Raw genomic sequence first — 22,779 nt, forward strand, 5'->3', positions numbered from 1 at the left:
CAGCCCGTACTTCTCAATCCTACCCGTTGTCCATAGACAAGCATATACATTGCACTACGTTAACATAAAAATAGAGACTATATAAGTGCCTAGTACATGGTTCTATTAACCTCCGGCTATTATCACACTCGTAAAACCCGTCCCTCTCAGCTGAATTACACCCACGATAATTACCCACCCCTTCTGTTGAGTAAACACGTTAACCTGGTATTGTTAAAACTTGAAACTCAGGACACTTTATATATTTGACACGTTCAGAGACGCGCCAAGTACGTGCTGCTAGTTTTATATTTTTTTAAAAAAGCGATTCAGCTGAAGAATGTATGTGTCTGTTACCTCTAATTGATAGATTTCCTACAATGTAACAGTCTGTAGTGCCTTAAACAAAAAACAACAGGATACTGTGACATATCTGGCCATAGTTAGAATACAAATGCGTCAATATTTCAATTGTGTTTGTTATGAAAGTCTATTTTAGGTCCGAACCACAAGATGTGATTGCAATGTGTCTACACTGTACTAAGGTGAAGCTAAATTCATCTACCTGATTTCTTACAACGCGTCTACCAGACTATACAACAGCCTATGTTTCAAAATACACCACGTCTACTTAGCTTTAACTACAACCTAAGCTGTATTAATTTATGTGCCTGATATCTTACAATACATCTACTTTTTTGTTTGGGATACATCTAGATTTTTAACCCCGATTTGGAGATGTTAACTTATGAGTTTCAAATAATCATGTCAAAAACTATCCAAATTGAAAATTTTTTTTTTGCAAAAACCTTCCAGGTTGTGTAATAATCAAATCCCCAACGTCTAATGGCTATCGAATGAACGGTGTCATCTGCCCAATGATTCGAACTCGAGACTTTTCGGTTTAGCAACCATGAGCTTTACCGAAATAATAATACGTGTATATACCAATGTCAAGTTAAATGGTAATTTTGCGTTAATGTACTCTATTGGTCGCAAAGTTTGTATGGTTGTTTACGTTGCTTTCTTGTGGTTTTTTATTTAGTATTATATATTTGGTGGCAATTTTTTAAACAATTAAAAAAATTAAAAACTCTAGTTAATAGTGCACTTCGAATTTTTTATTAGAATATAATAATTTTCAAAAAAGCTTTAAACTTTATTTTTTGTGAATTGATTTTTTGTTTCTTAGAAATTGAATGCAGAATTTAGTTCCGAATTCTAAAATTATTAAGCGAATTTTGTAGATTATTTTAGCAAGTGCTGCGTTCCAATGATTGATAACAGGTCAGGCTATCTGTAATAAAATGAAGAACCAAACTATATTAAACAAAAATGAAATTTGATTTACTTAAAATTAAACGTATATTCTATTACAATTAAAAATTTGAACATTTTTTTTCGTCTGTCTAATAGCTACACAACAGCATAAGCATAATCTCAATGTTTACATTTAACGATTCTACTAGTTGCATACATAAGAACAATTAAAAATTAATTCAAATGTATAAAAAAAAATTCAGTTTGAAACATTACAATGCAAACGTTGTCTACACAGTCACATTTTTTAAAAGCCATCAACCCATCCCTCCTAAACAAACATGGTCACACAAGTTTAAATTCCTTCTACCCAAGGTGTGTGACGTCGTTTTAAAATAGACGTCTTATAGTCTTAAATGGGAGCATGTTTTAAAAGTCACTAAGTAAATAAATACAAAGGAACTTACGACTGTTAAAACTTCCTGTTTTTAGCCTCTATGGCATTTTCGCCCTAAAAATTAAAAAAAAAAATTAAGAATAAAATGTGTGCAACAATTCAATAGCAAGATATGACATTTTAATTAAATTATCACTAAGATGGATTTGAAACAAACCGGCTGTGGTCTCCCCTAAACTTTCTCGAATATTCTTATATAACACTACGGGGGATAGCAACTCCGGATAAAGACATGATTTAAAATCTATTTTTAATTACTTAAACTTTTAAAAATAGAATAGAATCCCGTAAAAACAAGAATTGCGCACCAAGTAAACGGCAAAGTGTTTGTGTAAAAAGTGAGAAATATTGTTAATACTTTCTAAATTCATGTGTGTTTTTTCAGAAATCGAAAATAGAGTAATTTACCAATTCCTGTCAAAGACATTACAAAAAATTCGACAGATTGCAGAAAATTAGATCTTTTACTTTTATGTAAAATATCCTTTATCTATTTGAATCAGAACTAAAGTTATAGGCTTTTAAAAACTAATAGTAGAATGAGTCGCACTTCCATTTATCTGAAATCGCTGAAAAGGTGATACAAAACTCTAAATTTTATGTAATACTTATGTATAAAATTTATCAACCTCTCTGTAACGGTACTCAAGTAATGGTATTCACAGACATACACACATACGTTAACACACATAGACAGAATTGCAAAACCCAGTTTTTCCGTCTTGATTATGCGTAAAACGCCAAAATTTTGTTAAATCTGGATTTATAATTTCTACCCAATTACATTAAGTCCCTTTTACTCCGTAAAACTGCAAAGACTCAAAATAATTTCACGTGATTTTTGTGCACGATTACAATACTTCCTCCATACCATGTATACGGTAAAGTATGAACGTACTTGTAGTTTTTGTGGTTCCAGTCGTCATCGTAGTAGGAAGGTGTTCTGTGGTTTCTGAAACAAGAATATTTTTCAAATGCTGTAAGAATTTGAACGTTTATAATTTCATCTAGAAAGATGCATTATGCCGTCCTAAACAATTATTCACTGCTCAAGTTTTAAAAACATACCCATAGTAGTTTCAAATGACGTAGTAGTATCCGAGAGTGTTGTAGTTCCTGAAAGAAAAAGATTTAATGTTAATTTGAAGTTGATAACTAGACTAGTACACATAAATGTTCATCAACATTTACTTCTAAGTTTATTTTTAATTTTCACATCTTTCATATCCGTTGCGTTTTGTCACTTGAGTGTTGAAATGTTCTCTATCAAATGAAACACATAGAATAGGAACAAATATTCAAAAATAAAGACAACTAAAAACTAATCTGTTTCTAAATAAGCGGAAACCGGTTAAAATTGCGTTCAATAATGTATTTTAAATTTAAAGGCAAGGAAATGTGTAATCAATTGCAAATTAGGCTGTGCGTAAGGCTCTGGATAATTTTCAAGGAGTCCATGCAAGTTTTCAATCTAATTGTAAAGATGAAAGAAATGTGAGGGTAAATTTATAAAATAAAAGTATATATTTTCTCCAGCTCTTATACGATTTTTATAACATTTCCACAATATTTAATAAATAAACATTGCATTGGAAAGATAATTAGTTATTGTAAATTTAAGAAACAAACCAGTTGTTGCCATGGTAACATCCTCTGTTGTTGTTGGAGCAATACATTTTGTAGTACGTGAATCTAACAATATGTAAGTTAATAGAGTTTTAGAAAGCGAAAACATTTTAAATGTGAATGACATCTGTGTTACGTATTATCGAAAAACATTTACTAATTCAACGACCATATTTTAGTTTATTTAAATATTTACTACATTACTGGTTGTTAGTGTCTTTATGGTTGAAAGAGATAGTGTGTTTTGTGTATTTAAGTTATAGTTGTTACTGTCACGTTGAAATACAGTTAAACCAATTAAATACAAATGTTACTGATTGGCGCATTAACACAGTTATTAGCAAATTGCATTGCATTTTTTGCTTGGTTAGGTATTTGCCTCAGGTATAACAACCCCTTCGCAATTTTCAACATATTTGGGGCTCAATATGAAATAAAATATGACATAGCCAAATGAATAACAATAGAAAAGGGATTTAACTTACTGGGTTCCATGCACATGTAGAAGGTTGCGTAACCATTGCATACGTGGTCGAGCACCATGTTATTCTGTCTCATTTGGACGCAGTCGAATATGTTTCCGGCCATTATGTCCGGAGATCCAACGTCCCACCAACTATATATCACACTAGCCGAGCTCAGATCCTCAGTCCAAACAAAGGTTCCTTCAGTCGTAAGATCATTTGCACCAATCCAGAAGTCTCTGTCTATAGTCAAGACATTTATATGTTCATTTTTAAGGAAAGCTTTTACTTACTTTACCATTCATCATTTTTTGTTTGTTTCATATGTTGATAGCTTGTTTGTAATTATATGCTGGATTATGTTAAGTTAAATATATATATATATATATATATATATATATATATATATATATATATATATATATATATATATATATATATATATATATATATCCCATATATATATCCCATATTCTGCTAGCGTCCCACTTATGGGACGCTTGTAAAAAAAAATTGCTAAAATTTATTAAACACTAGTTAAAACACAAATTATGTTTCATTGTATTTGAAAATGGTTAGACTATTGAATTTGTGTGTGTTTTGTGAAAAAAAATAATTTAGAAAAATGTTATAGCGCCGGATTTGCAGGACTTGTCAAAATGGCGGAAAAAAGAAAAAATGCGCACAGGAAAATGAATATCTTCTAAAATATTAACATTTGATGTGCAAAATACATTTGAAACTTGTAGCAGTACCATATTTCTATCTGATAAAAATTAAAGAATAACAATTTTTTTACTACTTCGTTATATCAAGTGTACAACAAGCGTCCCATACGTGGGACGCTAGCAACGAATGGCCCCATATAGATTGTTACACAAACGTCACATTTATTTGGACACTAGCGAGAAACACAGATGCAAATGTTTATGTTAAATGGTTATTTATGGTGAAACAATTGTTGACTTTGTTAACTGTTGACTTTTTGGCGTTAAGTAGTATTTATAGATACTTAATTATGACCTTGAGCTATATTTTCTTATTTAAATTATTGTATTAAAAAATTTCAAATATTGAAAAACTAACATTTTATTTTTAAGATTTCAGAATTACACTTACTGAAGTATTTAATACCATTGAATACAAACTAATGTAGTATTGCTGCAAATTTACTAGCGCTTGATATTAAAATTATAACAAACCAGAATAATAACAATGGCCACGATTTAGGTGAAATTTTGTAGTCATGGGGGTTGGTTAACTCTCTTTATATAAGAGAGCTTAATCTACATATAGCAGAAATGTGAATTAGCTGTGTACAGTTGTGATGCCCTAATAATATTCCCCTCCAAAGGTTCCTGATACCAGTTTTACTTTGTTAACTTTTTAAGCAGATTCCTGGTGTTAGATTGGGTGCTGTTCGCATAGTGAGGTGCATACATGGATGAGAGCCATGAACACTCAATACAAGCCCCCAGAGATGGATCCGTGCCCTAGCAATGAGATGCCTGATGTCCTATTGTACGCCTGTGAGGGGTGGGGTGGGGGATATCGAGGGTAACAAAAGAGAACATGGCTGGATGACATCATCTGGGACTGGACCGGATCATCTTTTGAAAATTCACTGAGGGCAGAGTTTCTTTCAGGCATCATTTCGGAGGAGGGGGGGGGGGCTCTGCCTCCAGAAGAAAATGGAATTTATATACAAAACAGACCTTAACCAATGTCCACCCTTCCCCTGAAATTTAAGTCCCCACCCCTGAAAATTTCAAGTACGCCCCCAAAAAAATCAATTATTTATATTTAATTATATTACATTTTCGATGAATAATAAGAATATTTGTGATCATGTGTGTATAATTAGATGTACTAGTCACAGCTTTACTTATTTCCAACTGTTGTTCACTTTGATGGATGCTAGATTGAAAGAAAACTAGACTTTTGAACATAATTTCTGCATTTTAGACCATGGTATGGCTAACCCAATTGATCATTATCAGTATTTTTAGCTGTCCTAAACAATGTAGTCATTGGTCTAACAATACAAAATCATTATACAGCTTAAATTTAGCGTGATTAGCCATATTTTGTGATAAATTATTTTATTTTTCAATAAATGTACATGGGGCCGTTCGTTGCTAGCGTCCCATTTATGGGACGTTTTTCCCACGTTTTCTTTAACTTGCTTTCGCCTCTGTTTGTTTGTTTGTTTTTCCAATCAAATCTTGCGATCGAAATTTCGTGCACTTCCCAGTTAGCTAGCGCGCTGAAATTTTCAGGGAAGCTTTGTTTCGGATGACAATAGAATATTCAACTGTTATTATTACTAAATTGATCAATGGAAACATTTTATTGATCATTTTATACCCCTATATAATTGTACAAAAAACGTGAGGAAAAAGGGACATAACCCAGTAACTGTAATTTGATGAAAAGAAGGTTCGGTACTCTCCCTCTTTTTGCTTACTGAGTAGTTGTTACAACTGGTGGCCAGTATGGGGGAGACGATATGGTCGAGTGGTTGGGCACACGATTGCTAACCCGCTCGACACGGGTTCAAATCTATGTGTTCTAGTCAGTAAAGTATTCACACAACGTGTTTTTTACGAGTTGTCTTTTTACGAGTTGTCTTCGTTTACCCAAAAAAAACCAAAAAAAAAAAAAGTGAAAGATAAAATCGATAGCAAGATTTCAATGCAAACAAACAGACAAAGACTACAAAGTAGAAAATAATAATCATTAAAAAAATCTTTAAAAACCCACGTTTTCTGATTGAACTAAAAAGTAGAAAATAAATGCTATACATCACAATAATGCAAGCGATCACTCTACTATAAGCGATGAAAAACGTGGGGCGCCGTGATTTTCTTACAGTTTCTAATACTGTTGACTCTCTACAAGCTCCCTAATAAAGTCAATAGTATTATCTAATCAATAGTAATATAACTTTTACTTCGGCGCCCCACGTTTTTCATCGCTTATAGTAGAGTGATCGCTTGCATTATTGTGATGTATAGCATTTATTTTCTACTTTTTAGTTCAATCAGAAAACGTGGGTTTTTAAAACTTTTTTAATGATTATTATTTTAAAAAATCGATATTTAAAAAAGTATTGATTGTAAAAAAAAATCCATAGTCATTCCTCCATTCAGTGCCCAAAAGCTAAACCATATCAAAAAATTATAAAAATTTGAGACATTGGGATAATATGGGATATATATATATATATATATATATATATATATATATATATATATATATATATATATATATATATATATATATATATATGTATGTATATATATATATATATATATAATATGAAAGCATCATTTTAAGGCCGTTTTTGATATCACAGCGAAGGTTAAATAGATTATTTTAAAGAAAAAGCTTAACACACCATAAATATTAAACGCTGCTCTTAGGGCCACCAACTGTGTTAATGATGTAATCGTTGCAAGAGTCCCCCCCATGTAATGACATGCTGACTGTTAGAAAAAGAATGTTATTGTAGAATAGTTAACTTGTACTTTGTTCAAATTTATATGGAGAAGACAAAAGTAACAGCATAAAGCAAGTTTGAGTTCCCTAAAATTTGCTCGTGCAATTGTATTTAAAAGAAAGTGTTAGGATGACAATCACAGTTAAATCTGACTACATAAAAATTTCGCTTGTTTTTTTTTTTTTTTTTTGAGAAAAAAAATGTGCTGCTTTGTGACAATTTAGTTTGAATTATATTTTAGATGTCTTTCAGAAACTAGAAAAAAAAATGCAAATGCAAATTGCGGTTAATGGAAATTGCTCAAAAGCTGAAAAAAAATCAATGCATAGTATCTAAAACTTATAAAACAGCGCTCCTGAATTTAACTGAAACGATACACATTTTATCTTCTTTGCGTACTCACTGAAATTAAAAATAAGTCAAGCCATGTTTGCAATCTTGTATGAATGTATCTCTATCATTGTTAGTGTGAATACAGTCACTAAAAAATTGTTTTAGTTAGGCGGACATAATTTTAAATATAATTGTGATATCTGATGGTAGGCTTCTAACTTTTTTTTCTTCTGGTAAATAATATTTTATTTCCAGGTGAACATTATACGGTGTGCATCGTTTAAATTAAGTGGTAAATATTTCTATTCACAAGTGCCAGTGCGATTACCGGTTAACGGAATGGGAATTTTACTATATTTTTTGTTTCCTAATAACTGAGGAATTTGGTAATTTGAAAGCATATTATAAAAACAGCACATTCTAAAAACTGTTGGCCTATCCCTGCTATTGCTCTTGTCCGATTCCATTGCAGGTGGCATTTGCAATATTGACTTATATACAAAAATATACGAGAAACATTAGCGAGCGAAGTTACATTTTATCCGTTATGCTATAAACATATTCGGGACATAAATGTGTAGAGTCAGAATTTATAGTAAAAACTTAGTAATGATCATAATGGCTTACATTATGTGAGGTTAATGTAGGTAGTTATAAAACAGATTTAGCTACCTATTGTGTATGCATAGGAACGAGCTGCATTAAGGAACTTAATTTTCATAACGTTAACTTACCAAGGCACTGGTCCAAGTAGCTTCCTCTCTTACCATCAGAAAACATTTTCCATCCACTACTTTACCGCCGTTCCACAGATCTGAACCTGTAAAATTGGTTGCTGAATAAATTAAACTTTGGATTGATTACTTTTTTTTCTTTGAAAGCAATGCATCGTCTACAACATAACTAAAAACTAATGTGTATTGTAGGCAATAATGTATTGTTTTTTTTTAATATACTAGGTTTGCAGACTGCCGAAGATGCGATTGTTTTGGATAATTAGATATACTGTTGCAACTGCAAACCTTCACCCAACTCTTCCGTCAACGCCCTCTACAGCAAACAACACTAACAATCAAAAACCCCAACCACAGTCAGCCGATTAGCAGACATATATATAAAAAATTACCATACAAAATGCATGTGTTATCCTATATACACAAGACACAGATAGTACACTCTTGTATACGAGCGACCGATGCCTTTACTAAACAAAGTAGGTTTGTTTTATTTTTCTTACTAGGCATTTTGCGAAGCTTCGCTTAGGTTTACGTAAAAATTATGAACAATATCTTAACTTCTACATAAGCAGCCATGTAGTAATCGGCTTGTAAGGACTGATAAATATTTAAATTAATAAAACAATAGATCTACTTTTTCTGACATAATGACCTACTTTAATTCCCTAAAAACGTTTTGTTTATACTTAACACATAACATTTAATTTTACTTTAAGTTAAATCTGATAATTTTAATAATTAATTAATTGTTGATTAGGTGGTATGTGACAAGGTGTAGAGTAAAAGTTCAAGCAGCATTTTTTTTTATTTTATATAAACACTAGCCGTCTCGACTAGACCCTGCACTGCCCTCTGTGATAATCATATCTGAAAGGACCATAACGTGTGTTTATTAACCAGCATATACTCGGCATGGACGTTTTACAAAAGAACACATAACTCTAACCATAACTCTAACTTTGAATTTTAAACTAACCACAACCAACCAAAACACAAACACAAAAGCAAACACAAACAAAAACAAAAACAAACACTAATACAAACACAAACCAAAATACAACAATAAAGGAAAAACAAACGCAAACATAAACATAAGAAACACATAAACTCAAAAACAAAATAAATAAACCGGGAGTGATCTCCCCTAAATTTATCGAATATTCTAATATAACACTACGTGAGATGTCAACTCGTAATATAGACATGATTTTTGTTTACTTAAACTTTTAAAAATAGAATAAAATCTAGTAGAAAAAAAAATTGCGCACCAAGCGAGCACCAAAACCAAATGTGCGTAATAGTGCGCAATATTATTAGTACTTTATAAATTTACATGCGTTTTTTGAGAAATCGGAAATAGCGTAAATTAGTACTTCCGGTCAACGGAAATTACTCAAAATTTGAAAGAAGGTATAAAATTAGATCTTTTACTTACATGTGAAATTTCATTTATCTATCTGAATTAGTAGTCAAGTTATAGGCTTTTGAAAAATTCAAAGTAGAAAAAGTACCACTCGCTCAAAAGTTGATCAGGATCTACGATTTTGATATAAAACTTATATGTGAAATTTCAGCAGCCTAGCTGTAACGGTACTCAAGTAATCGTGTTTACACACAGACGGACACACGCACACACAGACACACAGACATACGGACAATATTGCAAAATTATGTTTTTCCGTATCAGTGAGGTGTAAAACGTCGAGATTTGTAAAAATCTCGATTTTTTTTTTGCACGTTTCCAAGACTTTCTCTATACTTCGTATAATCGAGAAAGTAAAAACAAACGTAAACCAAAACGGAAACAATAACGCAGGATTTGATTTATTTCAAATCAGTAGACCGTCCCTGAGTCCAACCATCTCTGATGGGTACCTAACTCACGTTAGGGAAAGTAATGGCGGCTGGGCATAGTGCTGATTACTCTATATCTTCATATGCCGAGGTCACAGAAACAAGTTAACTCTACTTCACTTGTCCCATAGACTGTCAGGTTTGAAAGGAAACTTACTATGGTAACCTTTATATCCATAGTCTATCTCACTGTTTAAATCGGGCGTATGCACCTTAGCGCTTACACGATAGCCCAAGGCTCCACATCTAACACTCTGGGGTGCCGACGGATGCACTTCACTCAATTTAGTGAACGACTCTAATACCCCCAGCTTTTCCATAAGCCGATAGATAGAATTAAACATAGAGAACATTTCGGAGCGGCCTCTTAACTGTTATTGATTAAAAATAAAAATTAATAAACTGTGCGCTAGGTGTATAACATAAAGTATTTAAAATATCCGTGTTTTACCTATTACATTGCAATATAACAATGCATGCTAATTATATAATATTTTTCCAACACCAAAACAAACTAATAAAAAATGTTCTTCACTGATGAAATGTTTTTTTTTTAAAGGAAAGTAATTGTGTTTCCATGAACTATCAAGAGAAGTAATTAGCAATAAACGAACAACCTGGAATTATTTTTATTTTTGTAAAGGACGATACATTTTCTGTTACATTGTTTATATGATCTGACGTTAGTTATATTGATACGTTTAGGAAAAGAATGTTTTTTTTTACAAAACTATCTATTCTTTTATTTTTATTTATGTATTCATAAAATAAACGCTATAAAAATATTTCACTATTGTTATCAAGCAGAGCTTTTTTAGTATATGCAATGCTTGTCACGGAACTGTCGGCTGTCCGCCACATACAGAAATTAGCTTTATTTAATCTAACGAACGATATAAATCGTTACTTTTTTGGTTTCAAAAACGAAATTTATTTAAAAAATCATTACTTTAAAAAAATTACTTATCTTACTTATAGTAAGAAAATAAAATCATTATTGTTCAGATTTTTTTTCCTAAAATTACAATGTTTAAAAAGCAAATACTGCTACTTATAACAGTCTCTTGCTGTTTACCACAAGAAAAAAACCATTTAATTTATTTTTAGAACGGTGTTAATCTTGTTCGGGTTTCACCTCTACGAGGGCGTAGAATCTGACAGACAATTATCCTATATCGCCGAGTGAATTACCGAGGTCAATGCAAACAATTAGCCGGCTTTACAGAACCTAAATACCGTAACAACTTTTAAAAAATAAAATACTTAAAAAAAAACCTTAAAAAAACACGTTTTTCTTGTATACTAAAAAGTAGAAGATAAATTTTGTGCTTCCTCGAGCTGTGCAGGTTCTTGTGATGACTGTTCATACATTTGATGACAAAAAACGTGGGTACGTTCACCATCAAATTTCCCGACCCATCTGCCCGACCCACGTTTTTTGTCATCAAATGTATGAACAGTCATCACAAGAACCTGCACAGCTCGAGGAAGCACAAAATTTATTTTCTACTTTTTAGTCCACAAGAAAAACGTTGTTTTTTTTAAATTTTTTTTTTAAAGTATTTTATTTAAAAGTTTTTTTAAGTATTTTATTTTCTCCTTTTTAGTCCGTTGCTACACATGTAAAACGTGGTTTTAAAAAAGTTTTTATATAGTTTATTTTCTACTTTATCTAATGACTTGACTTAAGTATGACTTGACTAAGTGTTTTTAAATACATACACATTTAGAGGATTTTTTAGGTACCCATCAGAGTTGGGTGGACTCAGGGACGGTCTACTGACTTAAACCCGGATTCGAACCCGAGACTAACGGGTTAGCAGTCCAACCCGGATTCGAACTCGAGACTAACGGGTTAGCAGTCCAACTCTCTACCGCTAGACCACTCCGCCACTGATAAAACCTCTTAATTTTGTTTTGATAAATCTGGATTGATAATTTTTGCTTTAGAAATCATGTCCTCAAATTAGGGTCCTTGAGCGTAATTTAATTAAGCTAATTTAGGTCTCTAATTGCTAGTTTTTATGATTGCATCTGAAATTGTTAGGCGAAAATAGCCTGCATGCCGAATTTCAGATTTCTAGAGCAATCAGAAGTGGGCTAATTTTTGATGTCAATTTTAACAACAAACCCACATACAAACAAACGCGAAGCTGAGTTAAGAAAAACGTGTTAAAAATTCGCTTCAGTTTTTCATAACAATTTATACAAGAAAATAGGTCACTTTTATCGGCCTTGCAAGGTTCCCGATCGGAACCCTGATTTTTTTTATTACCTATGGGTGTTGTCCTACAAACTCAGGAGATATCAGAAGTTTGTATATATTGCTCACATAAAGCGCTTGTCACTAGCGTTAACTTTGCTGCCGATCGGAAATTGACCCCGTGGTGTACTTGCCTGCAAAACTGTAAGCGCCTCTAACACAGTCAAGTTCCCTAACCAGCAGCTGATAACTTTTCGTTTTATACATAGATTTTCTGTGCATTTAAAGGCTCAATATTATTAGATTTTAATAGTTGTTTTATTGTTCCGTTACATTTTACAACATATCTACAGAGAAGCGAACTTACCTACTGCCCCAGGAGAGTCGATGATGAAAAGCAACGAAACTGACACCACTAGTTGAGATAATTGTGAAGTCCACATCCTCGTCAATTTTAGTTTGCAATTCTGCAAATAAAACTTCACTAACGTTTGACAAGAATACAGCAGTTTTTCTAAAATTATGAGCTTAACCGTCGCAGGTTGCTGCGATCTGGAACTGCTAAAGATGACACAAAGTACTTTTAGACCTATTTATGTTCATTAAATTTACTGTGATGTTAAATATTTATTCGTTCTTAATGTTTTAAGTGTGTAAAATTGTTAATGGGTGGGGGATGAGTTAAAGTAAAACATTAACTGTACGTTAATCACTGTTCAAAATAGTGAGTTAAAATACGAGAGACGTATTCAGGTTTTCGGGTAAGGGTGATGAGCGGCACCCCCCTCCCCCATCTTTAACCATTTTGAAATAGGCGGTAAATCATTAAGAAAAACATGAACTAGTAATGAATTAACACAATTAGTAACTATTTCTACTATTTAATGTCAGAATAAGAATACAACAATTAACGCTAACCCGCCACCAAATGGAAAACAATCAGAAAAATACTGCTATCTACAACTAGAAAGTTAAATCCCTAGACTGACGAAACTACTTGTCCCTAACAGTGAAATCTAATCTAAGTCTAGTGACATCCCGTGGCCTGCCACCAGCTTACAGAGACGCCCCGTACCGTCTACCTACTCCAACTATCGATCTCTCCACGTGTCGTCCCTAACCCTTCTTAAAATAGTCAAGTCCACCGTGCTCGCCGTTAGAAACTCCGCCCACCAGGTGTTAAATCTAATTGACGGTCATCTCCGGCCAGGTATTTCCCAGACATGAATTACAGCCCAGGCTGACCGTCAAAGCCTCTCTTGGATCACCTGCACCCGTCCGAGTCCTATCTCATTATACGGGTGCGTCATTTAACCCTGCCCCACCCCCATTGTTGCGTATGCCTCTGTATCGATGGCGATCGCTCCAGTGTCAGTAGCGTTGCGGGGAGTTATCAACAGCCAGCAGTTACAGATTATTAGGATAATCAAAAAAGACTAGCACTAAGCATCCTAATAGATAAAAGACAATGTGAACACTTCTCTCTCTCTTTCTCTCTCTCTCTCTCACTCTCTTTCTCTCTCTCTCTCTCTCTCTGTCCGAAAGTTTATTTTTAATCGATGAAATTAGTATGTTAAGCGATATATGTAGAACTTAAAGATACGAACTTTTGTTGAAAATAATATGTTGATGATATATAAATGTATAAACTAAAGATATGTTCAGCAATGTACGTGTACGTGTACTACGTGTACGTGTACGTGTACGGGTACGTGAACGTGTACGTGTACGTGTACGTGTACGTGTACGTGTACGTGTACGTGTACGTGTACGTGTATATGTGTATATGTGTATATGTGTATATGTGTATATGTTTATATGTGTATATGTTTATATGTGTATATGTTTATATGTGTATATGTGTATATGGGTATATGTGTATATGTGTATATGTGTATATGTGTATATGTGTATATGTGTATATGTGTATATGTGTATATGTGTATATGTGTATATGTGTATATGTGTATATGTGTATATGTGTATATGTGTATATGTGTATATGTGTATGTGTGTGTATGTGTATGTGTATATGTATGTGTATGTGTATGTGTATGTGTGTATTCGTATGCATATGTGTATATGTATGGGTATTATTATAAAGCCGTTTTTACGTTCTCGTATATACGGAAAAACAAAATTTTGCAATATTGTCCGTATGTCTGTGTGTGTGTGAGTGTCTGTCTGTCTGTCTGTGTGTAAACACGATAACTTGAGTACCGTTACAGCTAGGTTCATGAAATTTCATATATAGGTATTTTATCAAAATCGTAGATTCGTGTCATTTTTTGAGCGATTTCCGATAACCGGAAGTGGTACTTTTTGTACTTTTCATTTTTAAAAAGCCTATAACTTGAGTACTATTTCAGATAGATAAATGAAATTTTAAATGTAAGTAAAAGATCTAATTCTCTTCCTTCTGTCAAATTTTTGAGTAATTTCCGTTGCCCGGAAGTACTAATTTACGCTATTTCCAATTTCTCAAGAAACGCATGTAAATTTATAATATTGCGCACTATTATGCATATTTTGTTTTGGCGTTCTCTTGGTTAGTAATTCTTTTTCTATAAGATTCTGTTCTATTTTTAAAAGTTTAAGTAATTAAAAATCATGTCTATTTTCCAAGTTATATAAGAATATTCGTGAAAGTTTCGGGGGGATCACTCCCGGTTTATTTTTTTTTTTACTATAAAGTTTAACACAGCTGCGTTGATTACTTATTGTTATTTATTATGTGACTACTTTAGGCCACGGGCAACATAGTGTTTAAAGGATTTTATGAGTTAGACTAATTCAATTGAGTTGCTGTAAAGATAATTCTCATATATTGGTATGATTGAGTTTATGTCAGTTCATATGAGCTAGTTTTTTTTTTACAAAATTTGAATTGATATTAGATTAATGTATTAATTTTTTATAGTTTTAAAATACACTTGGTTTATAATCAGGCTCTATTAATATATCTGAGTTTCAAAAATTTGGAAAGTAATTTGTGGCACTTTTAGCGGTTGGTGTTTTTGTAATATACTTTAATTATTCGATAGACTGTGCGTTATAGCTAAGGATCGGTTGGAATTTTTTGTACGATTATTTGTTACTGTAGGTTTAAGCATTAATAAAGTGTTATAAATTAAATACACATTTAGCTTATGTTAAATTGAAAAATAGGGGTCTGTTAAAGCTACTGTAAATAAAATACTTAAAAAAAGCTTTTTAAAAAACCACGTTTTTCTTGTGGACTAAAAAGTAGAAAATAACTATTTACATACATTTGATGACAAAAAACGTGGGTACGTTCACCATCAAATTTCCCGACCCATCTGCCCGACCCACGTTTTTTGTCATCAAATGTATGTAAATAGTTATTTTCTACTTTTTAGTCCACAAGAAAAACGTGGTTTTTTAAAAAGCTTTTTTTAAGTATTTTATTTTCTCCTTTTTAGTCCGTTGATACACATGAAAAACGTGGTTTTTAAAAAGTTTTTTATATAGTTTATTTTCTACTTTATCTAATCACTTCATTAAGTATGACTTGACTAAGTGTTTTTAAATACACGGACTAAAAAAATCTTGAGCGACCGATACGCTTTAAACAGAGAAAGGGTGTAATTTACGTTGCTGGCGTGGAGATCTACTCACGAATCACGTGATCAAATCTCCCATAAACAAACAAATAAACGCGAAGCTGAGTTAAGGAAAAACGTGTTTATGTGTATTTTAGCATGCCCAGCGTACCAACCGGGTCACCGTTAACAATATGTTACCGTGTCCGTTCTCCTTTTTAGTCCGTTGCTACACATAAAAAACGTGCTTTTTTAAAAAGTTTTTTTTAAGTATTTTATTTTCTCCTTTTTAGTCCGTTGCTACACATGAAAAACGTGGTTTTTAAAAAAGTGTTTATAAATACACGGACTAAAAATCTTGAGCGACCAGGATTTGAACCTGGGTTGTCGCGGCCACAACGCGAAGTACTAACCACTATACGATCATGGCCAGCGCGCTCACATCGATTGGGGCCGAAGTAACTGTGTCGATAGGCCTCCAGTCTTGTCGGTATCTTTAGAAATCATGTCCTCAATTTTATGGTCCTTGGGGCGTAATTAAATTAAGCTAATTACGGTCACTAATTGCTAGTTTTTATGATTGCATCTGAAATTGTTAGGCGAAAGTAGCATGCATGCCAAATTTCAGGTCTATAGAGCAATCAGAAGTGGGCTAATTTTCGATGTCAATTTTAACAACAAACATCCAAACAAACAAACAAACGCGAAGCTGAGTTAAGAAAAACGTTTTAAAATGAAGTGGGGTTAAAGTTTAAAGAGGAGTTCCATTATTGGCATCATATTTTCGGAAGTGATGAAGTCAATTTTTTTGAAGACAATAACGAGTGGAATGGACGGGAAACAAGATTAAATCAGAAGGTTGACCTTAATACCCTTTTAGTTACTCCCGGTCCTTTTTCACACCCTCTGCCATACGGAGTGGTCTTATCCATTAGACACAATTGGCACTGTGCCTAAGAACTACTAACGTTTAAGTCCTACAAGTTCATCAAATAAAATAACGGAAACCTAAGGACACCATGGGCAACAATAATTGTTAACCCTTTATCTACTGACGGTACTTATAAGTACCACTTTAATTAAGTGCCTGTATTATTTTTAATTTAATACGAATTTTAAAAATTATTGATGTAATTAATAGTATTATTTCCCCTGAGTCGCAGCTAGTTGGAGGAATCGATGTTTTTTGAAAATTTCTGGTGTGGCGCCATTTTTAATGTCTTGTTGTATCGATAGATCACAATTGTTCTGTACAGTTCTCACACACGTTCTTGAATTCCCTTTGTTTTACCTTATTTTTCAAGTTTTCAGCCCCAAATATTTTTTATTGGCACCTTTAATAGTCAGGCAAACGCGTTTAGCTTCTAGTTATACAATTTAAGCAAATTGTCTCTGTATTAGATCGATGTTTGCAAGTGGACGTATAAGTACCGTCAGGGCACACGGTCATTTTTTTAGGATTTTTAGGAAATGGTAGATTTTCGATGTGGAGTGACATAAATATCATTTTGATAATAAATTATCGAAATGTACTACAAAAATTATATTTACACTTGTATAAGAAGGTTAGCATATGGTTTACCTAAGAAATATTGTAATTACATGTTGATTTTAAGTAGTAAAAGAATAACAAGAATAAAGGTAGCAGTTGCAGGCTCGTTTACTAGGTTTAGTATACTTCATTTGTATACCAAAGCCTAGTTCTACTAGTAAGATTTAATTTGTTAGTTATATTTGCTGCAATAAACTGTCTTTTCTACAATAACTAGCATTTACGTATTGTATACCTGTAGACTAGTAATATTCCATACTTCTGCATATAGCATAGACCTATATGGTAAATTTTAATCAGTAAACAGAAAACAGTAGGCCACTACGGCTATCCTAACCGCATTGAGCTCACTTCTATTGATGAAATTTGCACTGTAGTGTAGACTTGTCATAACATTCTAGTAGGCTACAATTATACTAGATTTAGTTTTACTAGTAGTTGTGTACTGAATGACTAGGCTTTTGTTAGTTTATGTGGCTCATTGCAATATCTATTGGAAGCTTCCAGCAAAAGCATGTTCAGTTCGGCAACCGTTGCTACACCAAAAAGACCACAGACAACTATGTGGGAGCATGACATGTCGGCAACTTTTGCTGTGTTTGAGGTCTAAGATGTGTTCCGATAGAAAATCCAGTAAAAATCGTAATCTAAATATACTTTTGTACGGTATTTAGGTGTGAAAATTACAAAAAAATGATTGTTATAATGATTGCCATGTTACTAGTTAATACACTGTATCGTTTATTCCTGTTTTGTAAAAAAAAATTTTTTTGGAAAAAATGTCCTACATTCCTGACGGTACTTATAAGTACCAATACATGTTTGGGCCCTTAAAAATTTATGAAACAGAATTTCCTTTGCCGTATGCTTTAAATGTGCCAAAAGCAATATGATAACACATTGTTTAAGACAAAATTTCATTCAGAACATAATTCCGTAAATAAAGATAGCAAATAAGGCGCGTCTTCCGGCACCCCGGCAGTAGTCGAGTTGACGCATCAGGCTTCTCCGTGAGCACTATGGCGCCTTCATTCGATTTAAAGACATCTTGCTATAGGGACATGGTAGAAGACAACATTAGATGATCAACACGAGTGATCCGACGCCCCTGCTTTAGTGGCTCCAGAAAGCACCCCATTTCGTCCCTGACACATAGACGGTCGCTGAAGTGTGTTCTACATCACTATAGCTGAGGATAATTAGCTTACACTCTAAGCTTTTACACAGCCATCCTGGGACATATAGGTGGTAATGGAGACAAACCCTTGCCTCGACAACTATGACAAATGAAGTGTTTTTTTGTCCTTTAAATTACTACAAAGAAAACGCGTGTGTCTCTTCATAAATATCAGTAAAGTTGTCCAATAGATACTAAAATGACCCACGCTTTTCTTTATAGCAATTTAAAAAGTAGTGTATAATTTATTTTCTACTTTTTAGTGCATTATTACATAAAAGCTTCTTATTAAAACGCTTTTCATTAAAAAAAAACATTGTTTTGCTATCACTTAGTTTGCGATTTTTTTTCTACGAGATTTTATTCTATTTTAAACTTACATATATTTGAAATTTTATTTATCTATCTGAAATAGCACTCAAGTTATAGGCTTTTGAAAAATTGAAAGTAGAAAAAGTTCCACCTCCGCTTATCGGAAATCGCTAAAAGTTTATACTGATCTACACATTTTATAAAATACTTATATATGAAATTTCATCAACCTAGCTGTAACGGTACTCAAGTTATCGTGTTTACAGACACACAGTCACACACACACACACAGACATACGGACAAGATAGCAAAACTATGTTTCCGACTCAGGGGGGTGTAAGATGTCGAGATTTGCAAAAATCGCGATATTTTTTTGCACGATTACTATAATTTATCTGTACTTTTTAAAATACGAAAAAGTAAAATGAAACATAAAAAACGTTTTCAAAAGTAGATTTTGTTTTTTCAAGTAGGTGTTGGTGGGTCGAGTAGTTATTCGCTTATAACTTGAGCTAAATTAAATGAAGGATTGAAAAAAAATAATATAAATATTTTAAGCAGCACGACCGATTTGTAATGTAAATACGACTAAGATATTTTAAAATCCTGCTCTTTTAAAGGTGAATTCATTAAATAGCAAACATAAAAATAAAAAGAAATATCAGAGTTTTTAAAATAACAAATAAAGTTGAAGTAAACGACTTACCCTAGCAAGATGATGTCCACGTCTACTGCCAAACACTACACCCAGACTAATGCGTGCTACACGTTTTATCCCTTCTTTCTAAACCCACTTTCATTGTGTAGGTCAAAAGTATTGACCTCAAGATTATAACCCACGTGATATCTACGCCTGTTCTGCACCTGAAAAATCGTTTACATATTGACTAAATAAACTCAAGTTAGATGTTTGATTGTAGCCATTTCAATTGTTGTTTGTGGATACACAACCTAAAGCTGACGCAAGTCAAAGCCTCTTACTTCAATGGGTTAAAAAAAGAATTATTGTTGTTTTACTATTAAATAATAGAGCAAGTTGTATTTTCAAAAGAAGTTACGTAATAAAAATATTTAAAATGTATTTATTTTAAATACGTATATATATATATATATATATATATATATATATATATATATATATATATATATATACATTCATACATTTTATATGTATATATGTGTGTGTATACCGTAAATCGAGTTGCCTTGCTGCAACTTAAACACTTACACATTAACACACACACATATTATTTTAAGATAAATTATAACCCTAAAGTAACCTACTTTATTGTTATAAACAAAGATTTAAATGAAGTATGTAACGCCTGAAAATGTTCAGAAAAGGAAATTAAAATGTTATGACTGTATCCAGTGGTGTAGCGAGGTCGGGTGTCACCCGGTGCGGCACTTAATGGTGTCACCCCCCCCCCCCCCCCCCAGAGGCGATGCGACCCTTACCGGGGACAAACTTTCAAGTTTTTGATTTGCACCCCCCCCCCCCTCAAACTTTCGATTTGCACCCCCTCAAGTTTTTCTCTATATATATTTTGCAATTTTTTGCCTTGGTGTCACCCCCCTAAATGGTGTCATCCGGTGCGGTCCGCACCCCCGCCCCCCCTCGCTACGCCCCTGACTGTATCTGTTTTGGCCACGCAAATTTAAAAAACGTTTTTAATACGCTGACGACTCTGCCAACCCGCCAGATATAAATTGGGAGAACATTTTTAAAGTTATTTATTCCGTAAAAAAGGAAAAAAAAAGCCAAATTTTATTTTAAATTAACTTTATTATAATCTAACCAATTCCATTTCTAGAATATAAAAAATGTATCAAATATATATTATTAAACGCTATTTTAATAAAGAAAATAAAAATGTTTTGTATTTTAATACTTTTAAAACAAAATAAGATAACTTTGTTGTATACTCAAAATAGAAGAACTGTTATGAGTATCGTATTCAAAATTGATAATACCAATGCAAATTAAACACAAACGTAAAACTGTAGGGGCGCCAGAATATGCCATTGATTCGAATTAGTAAACGACGTTATGTTAATTCAAATTAAACATTTTAATACAAAACCGTCAATGTTGGGTATATATTAATTTATCAGTTTAGCCTAAGTACAATAATTAAAACTTAAGGAATATTATACAATAGCGATCATATATAAATATATATATATATATATATATATATATATATATATATATATATATATATATACATATATATATATGTATATATATATATATATATATATATATATATATATATATATATATATATATATATATATATATATATATATATATATATATATATATATATGTATACATGTATACATGGACCCCTGTGTAAAAAATATATTGATAATGTTACAGTATAATTAGAACGGTCATCTAAAAACTAACGCTATGTTCATTTTGAGTTGGTTATTTCCCTTGCCCCCCCCCCCCCCCATCACCTTACCACCTGAAGAGGACAGGCCATCTTAATTGTTGCATTAATGTCACACCAAGGTATACGCTGGGTAAGATAATATATATTTAAAGTGACCGGATAGTGGTGGCTGAAGTTGACCCCCCCCCTCCCTAGTATTTCTTCCAGACTTTTTTTCTGGGCGGGGCACTTGAAATTTTCAGAGAGCGAAAATATTTCCGAGGGGCGGACAGTATTAAAAGTATATGTATTCTATATAAAATTCTATTTCGTTTAGGGGAGAGAGGAGGCAGGCTCTTTTGGAAAACGCGTAATGTGGTGCCAAAATACCATGCCGCCACAATTAATAGCTTTTGAAACAGGTAAAACTCTGTGAATATTGTTTTTGCAACTACCAGAAAAGAGGTGTGAGCAATACAGTTTAAAATGATCTTTAAACAACATAAAAAGCAGTAGCTAATTAAATAAACCGGGAGTGATCTCCTCTAAACTTTCTCGAATATTCTGGTATAACAATATGGGGGATGATAACTCGGGATATAGACATAAATTTTAATCCATTTTTAATTACTCAAAGGTTTTAAAACAGAATAGAATCTCGTAGAAAAATGAATTGCACACCAAATGAACGCAAAACAATATGTGTATAATAAAGCGTAATATTATTAAAACTTTTGGTGAACGGAAGGTACTCAAAATTTGACAGAAGGCAGAGAATTAGATCTTTTACTCACGTGTAAAATTTCCTTTATCTGAAATAGTTCCCAAGTAATAATCTTTTGATAAAAAATGAAAGTTGAAAGTTCAACTTCCGGTTATCGGAAATTGCTCAAAAATTGATGCGGATCTACGACTTTAATGTAATACTTATAGAACTATACGAAGTTTCATCAACCTAGCTGTAATGGTACTCACATTATCGTGTTTACAGACACACACACGCACACATACACCCACACAGAGACATACGGACAGAATTACAAAGCCCATTTTTTCAGACTCGATTACGCATAGAACAACAACATTTTGATAAATTTTAATTTATAATATTAAAAAAATCCTCTATATTCAGGATAAGATCAAGGCCTGAGGTGTAAAACGATGAAAACTGTCAAAATTTTAAGTATTTCAAGTAATTTGTGTGCACGATTACAATACTTTCTCTATACTCTGTATACGAGAAATTAAAATTGTATGTACACAACACACCAGCTGACGCAGAACAAAATATTTTACTTCAAACGCTCCACCGACAGATTATCGCTATAATATTACCGATTAATGATGTTTTATATCATATCAAAAGAAATTTCAA

General features: G+C 32.7%; 1 protein-coding gene across 1 annotated transcript; it reads right to left on the minus strand.

Moving 5' to 3' along the window:
* Positions 1–1,117: 1,117 nt before the first annotated feature.
* LOC131934721 (low affinity immunoglobulin epsilon Fc receptor-like) lies at positions 1,118–19,802 on the minus strand. Its single transcript, XM_059290836.1, has 10 exons — positions 19,727–19,802; positions 12,783–12,882; positions 8,356–8,441; positions 7,187–7,274; positions 3,808–4,029; positions 3,326–3,388; positions 2,765–2,812; positions 2,595–2,648; positions 1,707–1,750; positions 1,118–1,276 (listed from the first exon to the last, which is right to left on the minus strand). Exons 2-9 carry the CDS (start codon positions 12,856–12,858, stop codon positions 1,728–1,730), a joined length of 660 nt encoding a protein of 219 aa, XP_059146819.1. The 5' UTR covers positions 12,859–12,882; positions 19,727–19,802; the 3' UTR covers positions 1,118–1,276; positions 1,707–1,727.
* Between the last annotated feature and the right edge of the window lie 2,977 nt (positions 19,803–22,779).

Source organism: Physella acuta, unplaced genomic scaffold, assembly GCF_028476545.2.
Source record: "Physella acuta isolate Inbredline_101_S28 unplaced genomic scaffold, ASM2847654v3 ptg000116l, whole genome shotgun sequence".
NCBI classification, from domain to species: Eukaryota; Metazoa; Mollusca; class Gastropoda; family Physidae; genus Physella; species Physella acuta.